We start from the raw sequence: 11,363 nt of genomic DNA, 5'->3' as shown, positions 1-11,363 counted from the left end.
ACACCCATTTACCGCACATTTCGTCATTTTTAGCAAAAAATTTTGGAGCTGTTCGCGGTGCAATATGACCTTGAGCACTAACAGCCCGCGCGCTCCTGGGACGCGTTTGGAACCCTCTAACTTGCCTCACTTAGCGTGTGCGGGCTAGGTTTCTATGCGTTATTATTCTAAGGCTGTAAGTATAAAAACTCAATTGGGTGATGTGTCTATTCTCTGTGTATACTGTCCTCCCAAAAGTAATTGATTTGATAGTGACAAATTAAAAAACATCATAAATAATATTCCTAAACCATGCATAATCATGGGTGACTTTAATGCACATCACATACTTTTTGGTTATCATAGTAACAACAATAGAGGCAATAGTTTGTATAATTTAATAGATGAATTGGATTTATGCATTTTAAACGATGGCACACCAACTACATGTCCATATCCCAATAGACAAACTTCTGCAATAGATTTAACTTGTGTCAGTCCTTCCATAGCTCATTTGTGTGAATGGCAAAAAAAAAAAAAAAAAGGTCCAGGTTGATCCCATGGGTAGCTACTATTAACCTATGTCTTTTCATTTGAACATCCAACCATCGTTGTATGAAATTAATTCTATTAAAGAAAAATTCATTGTAATAAAGCCAATTGATCGGAATTCTACGAATTGTCTAAGGCATGCTTTTCTAGTTTAAACCTTAAAGATTCACTAGAGCTTTATAACAGTTTTGTCAATATTTAAATGATTTGAGAGAAAAAAAGGCCTTGGAAATGATAGTCATTCGATATTAAAAATAAATCACAATAGAAGGTTTACTTAGAATTATTTATTCCATTTTTTCGAAACATGCATATAAATTCCAGGGAAAATAGGAACAATAGATAAAAACTTACAATGTAAATAATCCACGTATCATTTATACTAAGTAAATGCTACTGCTTACATTTTAAATTCTGCGTACAAAAATATTATAAAATTAGTATACATTTTAAATTTATTATAATTTTATGGCACAGGAAAGCGATTTTATCGTCTAAATTGTAAAATCCTTAACATTCCTAATTTTAATATTAAAAAAAATATTAAAACATCATTGACCTATAAAACGTACATAATCTTTGGATATTATTTCAGTTCCGTTTTACATAGTTTTACATTGAATATGTAACATTTAAGAGTAATAACATTAAACAGAACATTTATTATACATTATTATTTTGAAGCACATAACTTACAAATTTTAATATTAATTTTACATATAATTCGTGGCTTTATGCGAAATTTAAATTTTCTGACTAAGATAACGTGGGCTTTTCCGTTTTACTAAGAAATAGAACACACTGCAACTAAAGCCCAATATAACAAAATTAACATACATTTTATAAACATTTGGTGCAGCGCATTTACAACAAAGATGCATTTACATAAAAATACCGTACATTTACGCAGTTTTATGTTCTACAAAGTTGCCACTTGTGACACATTGACCTCTGACTTTTAGTCTGAAATTTATAAAACGAACTTTGACTTCGACAAAGCAACAACGAAGATAAGCAAGTTTTCGTATTTAAAAAACGAACTTTGCCAAAGTTTGATTCTAGTTTAAACTTATGTAAAGGTCGTTTTGTAAATGTATACGAAAAAGTGGTTTGGTGCAACATTTTTGCTTAGTTAAAGCTCGTTATATAAATCTCAGCATTAGAATCGATAAGCAATAAACATCATGCATTTAAAATGTACACTCATTCACTTCACTGTACTCTTAGTATTGCCAGAAACGTTTCTTTATATTCGCACCTTTATTTAATTAAGTCGGACTTCCACAGTATCATCATTCAAAACACCCTGCTTCTCTTCTTCATCATAAGGGCTGAGTTTTTCTGCCAAAGGACGTGTGATGAAAAGGCAACAGCCTTCGTTGGCCAGCCCACGCATGGCTCGCCGCCGTAAGATAACAAGTAGGAATAATATGACCACGCCTTGAAGACTGTTGAAGGTGTCCATGATTTTCCTAAAAATAAAGAAATATGATATTAGAACTTCTTTTTGGAAGTTCCCGTGTTAATAATAAATACTAAACTCTTCATATAGAGAAAAATAACCGATAACCTAGTTTTATAATATCGTCGGCATCAAGTCAAGTTGTACTAGTATAATGGTTTTTATCGCAAAATCAATTTAATATCTTACCATAGTATGGTGGATTTTCCATGTGCAAAACTAGCGATCTCAAATACCCACGAAATACCCATGACTAGGAACAACTTCAATGAGAGCAGGAATCTGAAAATAAAAAATGTTCACCTATATACCACAACATAATAATTATTTGACAAAATTGTGGCTGTGTGATGTGAAAAGAAAACAAACAAAAGTTTGTAAAGTTAGGAAAAAATGGCTAAAAATGTCTGTTCGTGACTCGACACTATGCACTACAAACTACATATAAGATTTTTTTTTTTGCTAACAACTGACGTCACATCTATGTATTTACAACTAAGTTTTTCCATTAATATCACAATGGAAATGCGGAAAAGCGATTTCAATCCCCAATAATTGTATAACTAAATATTAATAATTCTCATTGTATTAAGGAATAAGTGGCCAAAGATTCCTTTTATTTTCATATTATTTTATATTATTAATAATAATATAATAATCTAAATAAAATAAAATACTAAAATTTGATTCTGTTTGTTGTTTTTTAACTGACTTCAAAAAAGGAGAATGTTCTCAATTCGACTGCATTTTTTTCTTTGTGTGTATGTTACATGATTACTCCGACATTTGTGAATCAATTTAGATGATTCTTTTTTACTGGGAAGGGGTACCACAGTAGTGGTCCCATTCAAATTTGAAAACAATATTCCACCTCTAAGGATGGCAAATTAGGGGATGAATCCGATTTATCCGATTTTTTATAAAAAAGTATAATTATAATAAAAACTAGTACACGTACTTATGTTTGAGGTTGTTTAACTTCTCCACTTCGTATTTTTTCGTCTGCTGCCACAGTAACCAAGAAGACACTATAAAAAGCACCACGTTCATGGCGATGAGGACTGCGATTGGACCGTAAAAGAAAATCCACGTCTCAGTTGTACCTGGAATCGAACACAATCTTTGTTTAGTTGCACGGTGTATTATTAGCATTGCCATGTTTAATTTTCTTACAGTTTGCTCTTGGGTGAACATTTAACACCATTTAATATGTAACAAATATTTTACTATAACTTGTATCAAAATCCTTCTCATCCGTGCCATCTATCTATCTATATGTAATCTAAATAAGTATTTTGTTAATGTCATATGAACTTTGTTGTACATCAATATATCATCATCACCACCATCAACATCATCATCATGTTCACCATTATCATTAGCATCATTATCATTCACATCATCACCACAATCATCGTCATCATCACCACCATTATCATCGTCACCACTGTCATCCGCATCACTATCACCACCTAATTCAAGTAAATGTTTGGCTTATAACTATTTGACTTAAAAGTAGACCAGAATGAGAACGACAATAGTGATATAGATATATTTTTTATTGTTAAGTGTGTAAAATATACTGGACCGTTATAAAAGTGCATGGATTTTAAAGTTCTCTTTGTCTAATTGATGTACAATAAAGTTTATAAAACTATTACTTAATACTTATTTAAATAGATTGCTTTACATGAATGAGAACGCTTTAGTCACTACCGCTGAAATTGGTATTTAAGTCGTTTTTTTGCTAAAACGGAGGTGCACAGGTTACTTCACTGTGTACACTCCAATCCGACAGGAGCCCCTTCTCACGGGTGCGAAGGGTGAAGGTGATGCGGTTTGAACTTTTGTTATTAGGAGGCTTTTAGTTGAAGTGACACTAATAATAAGAAAAATTGAAACACATTTTGTATTCCCAAGAAAACATGTTTGTTTATAATAAATTGGAAAGTTACGATAATTATTCGACGTGTAAGTTATTAGAGTTTATCCTCGATGGGAAATATTGCGATTTTCACGAGTGTTTAATTTTTTTTTCTTTTCTTAAAATTAGGGCGACGTGGAACTGGTTCCCATGAATGAGAAATTGCTCACTTTTTTAATTTTTATTTATTACTGTGATGTAGTAAAATAGTCTTTTCATGTGTAACACAGACTAAGTAAGCAAGCAATCATATTAAATAAATAATGCTTAGCATTCATGTAATAACATAAAAGTTATTGAAAGGGACACATGTTTGGAGGTTATCTGAATACGACCCTTTATGTAAATTAATAAAATTAATCAATTTGATCTTGCTGCTACGACATACATTTAATCAAGTTTTGTACAAAATCATGAGATTAAAAAATCACAACCAGTTCTGTAGTATACGTGAGGCTCCGAATACTAAGCAGAGTTTGATGTCACAAAACCTGACGACGTTGTTGTCCGCATTCCTGGACATGTACGAGTGAAATTAAAAGAGATCCGGGTCCTGTATTGGAAAGTATATGAGAATATACATTGTAATATTGATTGTAATGAATATTATGATGTTTTACTATCATGATATTCAATTATTTTTTATGAAATTACTCTACTAGTTTGTTATAATTATTAATGACGAAGGTCGAACACAAAGAAAAATTCCTTCGATCTGACAGGACACGAACCTGCGTTTGTGCTATACCATAGCGGCTGCTCTACCAACTGAGCTACAGGTCGAGTCACCAGGAGGGATGCACGAGTTTTTGCTTTGAATCGATTTTTTGAAACGTAATGGATCATATGATTCCTCCTCTGATTCTGACAAGGTATTCATTATTAAAAAACTAGCAATGAGGATACTTGCCGGAGTAACACGAAGGGTCTCTTGTAGGGACTTATTATGAGCACGTACCCGTTGACTTACAAAATGAGCCTAATGATGAAACATTTGATCGTCGACTGAGACTTCTTGTTGGATAATGCGTATTATTCCACTGAAGAATATAGGGACATGGTCTTGTAATATATGTTGTAATTTATAGATTATTGGGTATAAATATTATTTTACAGAAATGAATAAATTACATAATCTTTATGCATAAAATCATTATATTGACATAATTATTATTATATTATTTAATATGTTCCTACATTCTCTCACATAACTACATTAACTATGTTAAAATTACGTAGTACAAAACTTGTAATGGATATTTGTAATTTTTTGAAATGTAACATTTATTACTATTTGTAACGATTCTTGTAATACAATATATTGTATATAATAATGTGAAGTTTACAAGATAATAAATAAATCTAAATCTAAATCTATGCCTCTGAATCGACCCAAGGATCGGATCGTATGCTCTTGAATCGATCTCATAAAAATAGTTTCTAAATGTGTAATAAATAAAACACCTTTATTACATGATTTAATTACCATAATTTATAAATATTTTTTTTTGCTTTTCACAGATGCTAACGTAATCCTTACATTTAACTAAACTTTTTAATAATAATGTATATAATTTAACGTCCGAAGCATTGTCCTTCTCTTTATTTTCCGTTCCTGTACTTGACGAAATCATTAATAAGACTCGTTTAAATTATGATCACGATCAAGTAGATTCGATTCGTCTTAATTTTGAGTGGTTTCGCTTAAATATCGCATTGAGGTGAATCGATTAAAAAAATCGCTCGATCGTATGCAATTGAATCGATCTTCATAAAAATCGAATCGATCTTCATAAAAATCGAATCGTAAAGTGCATCCCTAGTGGCAGACCTTACGAATTTTTTCTACGTGTTGGTTACAGATCTTTGTTTTTGTTTTTGAAGACAAAGTACATTACAATAAAGTAACACTTATTTCGAAGAGTAATATGCAGTAAAGTAGGACAAATCAATGGTACCTTGGAACCAGCAGCTGTGTTCTCCGAAGCCAGGTTTCCAATGGTCACCTTCAGAGTAGTTCGTGATCAGAGACACCACCAAAAAGAAAATGGTGCCGCCCCAAGCGTACAGACTGTATCTGAAGTATTGCAGCCTCTCTGTCTTCTTTAGATGAGTCGAGTCACTAGGATTCGCATTAGAAAATAATTTAGAAAATTACATACAAAGTACAGTGCAAACATAAATCAGTGTTGCCAGGTGGTTACATTTCTTATATTTTTCGTAACTTTGTCCCTATCGCGTAATATCTAAGTAACTTGTTTTTAAGGCAATTTTCAAAACTTTTGAGGATATTCCGATTTTTAAAATTCAACTATATTTGTTGTTGTAAATCCTAAATAGTTTACGAACCCACTCAGATTAGACAAAAAACAAAATGAAATTAATTAATTACTTGTTATAGCTTTTTTTTTTCGATTTATACATAGGCATACAGGATATATCTTTTATGCATATTTTTATTATAAAAAAAAAGAATTTGTAAATTATAACTTTTTCAGCAAAAATGTAACTTTTCAGGTGATTTTCGACGCATGGGCCCTGGCTACACTGATCTTAATAAGCCGAGAATATAAATAATTCAGCTATTGTGATGTAGCTGTGTTATTGCTTTATTTGGTGTTCTTAAAAGTAGAAATTAATTTTAGTATTATACAATTCCACGGTTTTAAAATAAACTGTGCTTTAAACTGTCACGATTTTCACACATTATTCGATTTTAAGTTCGGGATTTAATCGTGTATAAAAACATGTTTTATTTACCCCCGCATTTCAGACGTATTACAACGTCTATGGTCTCGAAGGGACTACTCATAATACCTCCGAAAAGTCGAGTTTAAACTGGTTGCGTAACAAAATACTTACACAATGGAGCGATACGTGTTAATGCTTATCACGTTCATCCAGAAGAAGGTGGCCATCATCCAGAAGTATACGATAAAACCTGCAAAAGAGTGATAAATTACCGTGTTCTATCAGACGTTAAAGTAAAAATGGTAACAAAGGACAGAATAGAATATAAAATACACATATAAATATAATTTATACCTGTGACAGTACAGATTTCGCCTCTGAATCCCGGACTGAGTTGCAGTACTCCCAAAGACAGATATCCTAGTGCCATGCTGATGCACAGACTTATATAGCACAAGCCTTGTAAATCCCTGAAAATACAGACATTCAAAATCAAAATATTTTATTAATTAATGATATTTACCTGCCCATAATATTAAATTATTTCTTGCACAAGGAAAAGACATTAAAAACATATGTCACATATACAAAAATGAGCTTATGAAGCTCATATACGAAAGCTCTAAAAGAGGTCAACCCTAGATATGGGATGAAAGAAAGATTACAGGACTAATTTATTGTACAAGCAACAGCACAATATCGCCACCATTGCAACGGAACAAGATCCCTTAATCATAGCTGACTGTGCTGTCATCTATACAATAAATTTATTAGTATTTAAATGTAAATTTAAATGGTGATATTACGTATATAACTGCTATATACACCTACATGGACAACTGCTATATGTATACATCTACACAGACGCCTACTATATTTACAAAAGGTGTCTGTTATCCGTAGTAGACAGTCCACATATTTTAATCATGCAAATCTGTATTTTAAGATATTACAAACTAAACGACTCAAAAGCAATTTGAATAGTATGAAGAGAGTTATTTTAATCGTACATATTGTAATATCAACAGAGGCGAAATTAGAAATAAATAGCATTCTGAAACCAATACCGTCACTAAACGAAAATGTCGCTTTTTGAAATTTAAACATTATAGTTGGTTACAACACGAGAAATGTTTTTTTTTTGTGAAATAAATTAAGTAGTCAAATTTGATCCAACATCATACGTCAAAAGTGATATCACATGAAAATCATAAAATAATACAAACTATATGAAAGTAATTATGTATATGTGAAATTTTATAAATCTATTATTTGAAGAAAAAAACTGTCGACTAATTTCGCATCTTGAAACCCTCTTTCCTGTAAGTTGTCTTTTGCTACATAGCAATAAGACCGCCTGTTGCACATTATTTTACTATCTTTATACCTAAGTTACTGTATTGTATGTTAACTGTAATTTTATGTGCAATAAAGAATATTTCATTCATTCTTTTTGCAGACGTGGCCATATTACATCAAGGGTATGATTTATGCATTTAAGGAAGTATTATCCGGAGAGTAGAATTTTTTATCTTTTAGCCATGACATCAGCTTACGTTTATATAGCAGATTATTACTTACAACTTTTATATCTAAGGGTAAAGCACACATATACATATACATATGTATGTATATCCTCACACACATGACCTTCCCTTGTTTTTAATCGTAACTTAAGATGATAGCATAAAATAATCTGTCTGGGTATTTTAGCACAAATTGCCTCTTCGCATTTTTTGTCCAAATAATTTACTAGTGTCTGTGGGACTTTCGCAACAAAAAACCCATATCGAATAAGGACGCTATGTAGCCATGAAAGACCTCTAAAGTTGTAGATTTAGCAGAAGTATCACGTATCAAAATGGTTTGTTTGGTTTGCAATTTAAGTAACATAAATGACAAAAAAATAACCTACAAGTTTTAATTTTTTTTTATGGTGTGACGGGACGAACAAATTCTGGAAGAACCAATGTCTATCCAGGTGACAGTTATCGAAACTGACGTTCGCATATAAAATGATTTGTTGCCTTTTCTTGAATTGAAAAATCTTTCATTTGTTGCAAAAATTAATCCTTTCTCAAATTGGAAAATCTTTATGCTTTTAGTCGACCAAAAAAATACAGAAATAACATACCTCATTTGTGGCAGATACAAGTAGACAGTGAGAGTGAGGAGAAGGAAGACAACAGAAATAAGAGTGAGAATTCCGGTGACTTCCATTTGAGTCGGTGAGGAGGGCTCGTAGCATATCACTGCTCCGGCGACTATACCCGCGTCAGGATCCGAGTTATTGCGATACACTTGAGTTAGGCAGTACCTAGAACAGCAAAATAATATACTTAAAAAATGCACCTCAGGTTGAGACTTCTCGTCTTTTGAAACCATTATGCACCCGTCATGGAAGAATGGCATAAGTTGAGTGACGTCAAAAACGTTTATTAAACATTTTCGATGTAACTCTACTTTTGCCATTTTTCCATGAGGGGTGCGATGTGTTGTCGACATGTGATTATAACAGTATATTCAAAACAAGTTTAAATATCTTTAAGTTAATTAGTAAATCAAATCTGACTTACTGTGTTGGATCATCTACATAAACGAAATGAGGGGCGTCCAGGGAATAGAGTTTATCGCCTTCCGTATATGCCTCCTTCAGAAGCCACTTTCCGCTGGGGCAGTTGACATTAGCAGGTTGGTTATTGCTCCGACAACGTCCTTTGGCGACGAGAATATCGCCTTCTGGGCAACATTGCTGAACTGCTAACGTTAAGCGCACACCAACCGCCAAAAGCATGAAAAATTCCTACGAAGAACAAATAATAATTTTTGTTTAAAACACAAAATGGTAATCGTTACGTTGGCAGTACTCACTATTATTGAAAGGTATTTTTTATGACACCAAGCGACGGGACGAAAAGTCGTGCGCCTGGTGGTAAGCGACACACCTCCCCGTAACAGTTTGCCATGCTATTCAGGGCTTTAAATCGCAAAGATTTGAGGGGCACTGCCACTGCGCCCGTCACCCTGAGACATAAGTTGACTAGTCCCATGTGCCTCTATATTTACCAGCACCCTTTCCCTTCAAAACCGGAACGCAATGCTCACATTACTGTTTGGTGGCAAAAATAGATAAGGTGGCACTAACTCATTCACAAGGAGCTCTACTGATACTAAATTAAATAATAAATTTGCAAAGTCTCCCTGCAGCGACTTGAGTGAGAAGCGACATAGAAGCCCGAGAATAGCAATATTCTCGCTGAAGTCGAAACCTGTCATGCTAGTATGCCCACATATTTTACTGCGTCTCTTATTTGAATCATATGCGCACTATATTGAACGTAAACGTAATATGTTGTAGGTACACTTCTATTTATTTGTAATCCGCTTTGTGGTACCCAATATGCTACTCATACAATTTTCACCGTCTGCTTGCTTTTGTAGAGTGGACAGATAACTAGGTCATGCAATAGCGGAAGGTTTTTAATACCAAAACGTCCAATATCTGAGTCCCAATTTCGAAATTGGTTACGAAACTGGCAGTTATTTTATTTAATTAAAAATTGACGTAAATTAATTAACTATTCCGAATATGGAATATGCGATATATCAAATCGATTTCCTTCCATTTTTAGTTGTTTTACCATTTATTTGGTTTATAAAAAAGAACACAATTTGTAACTACAAATATTCCAGTTGTGTTTTGAATCACTTAAAATTAATTTGGTTATATTAACATTTAAATTGACTTTTTGATTATCATTGGCAGACAATATTTACGCTATGACGCCAATTGTAACCCAAACAATAACGAGTCTTATTCTGTAGAAATGTGTGCAAGACCAACCCTCACGGTAACTATAGAACTACATCAAAGTTCAGATTAGTAGTTAGTAAAAATCTGTACTGATAAAAAAAAACATTGATCTCGGGAATTGTTCATGGAGTCAAAAAATATTTTAAACATACTGGCCTCTATAACTAACGTAATCGACATTTTTAGCGAAATTAATTTATTAACACGTTTAGAAACGGTGAATCGAGATTTATAACCCCATAAAAGCTGTTTTTTTAATTTTTTTTTTTAGTTTCAGTTTTATTGTTAAGCAAAATCGGCGATTTGACATGTTTCAAAGAAAAAAAAAACGTAGATGCCAATATCTCGAAAGTTACCGAAATGTAAATGCGTTACTTTTTTTTTATGATACCAAGTGTTCTTGATGGCAAGCGACATGTCTACCCCAGTTGCCGTGTATCTAAAACCTTTAATCATAAAGACCTGCGGTGCACTGCTACTGCGCCCGTCACTCTGAGACATAAAATTGGCGAATAGCCTTGCGCCTGTAGTTTCACCAGCACCCTAACAAAACCGGATCCCAGTAATTCTCATTCTTACATTTCTGTTTACCGGAAGAAATAGATATGGTGGCAATACTTGCTTGTACGAAACTCTAATGCTACAAAGAAATTGGTTGCATAAATAAATAATACTCTTAGAATGTAGTTCCTATTAAATTGATAAGAAGATACTGATAACCTCAGATTTTACATATGCTTTTGATAAAAAGTGACCCGAACTTAAGTGTAAACAAGTACTAATTAGTACAACCAGTTATCACTTTTGGACTAACCGATAAGCGCAAAATGTATGTATGTAAATATTTTTATTTTGTGAGTGTGCTCCCGAATGAAAAGGTCACAGTTATTTTTATGTGTGTGTGTGTGTGTGTGTGTGTGTGTGTGTGTGTGTGTGTGTGT

The 11,363-nt window shown here is 32.9% G+C and overlaps 1 protein-coding gene across 1 annotated transcript; it reads right to left on the bottom strand.

Annotated features, from left to right (window-relative positions):
- Positions 1-855: 855 nt before the first annotated feature.
- On the bottom strand, positions 856-9,417 carry LOC113238432 (probable G-protein coupled receptor Mth-like 3). Its single transcript, XM_026475261.1, has 8 exons — positions 9,185-9,417; positions 8,743-8,925; positions 6,963-7,078; positions 6,780-6,858; positions 5,876-6,039; positions 2,952-3,096; positions 2,183-2,275; positions 856-2,003 (listed from the first exon to the last, which is right to left on the bottom strand). Exons 1-8 carry the CDS (start codon positions 9,400-9,402, stop codon positions 1,796-1,798), a joined length of 1,206 nt encoding a protein of 401 aa, XP_026331046.1. The 5' UTR covers positions 9,403-9,417; the 3' UTR covers positions 856-1,795.
- Positions 9,418-11,363: the final 1,946 nt, after the last annotated feature.

Source organism: Hyposmocoma kahamanoa, unplaced genomic scaffold (assembly GCF_003589595.1).
Source record: "Hyposmocoma kahamanoa isolate Upper Pololo Valley unplaced genomic scaffold, ASM358959v1 95749, whole genome shotgun sequence".
NCBI classification, from domain to species: domain Eukaryota; kingdom Metazoa; phylum Arthropoda; class Insecta; order Lepidoptera; family Cosmopterigidae; genus Hyposmocoma; species Hyposmocoma kahamanoa.
The sequence above is the reverse complement of the archived record's forward strand: the minus strand, read 5'-3'. Positions and strand labels throughout refer to the sequence as shown.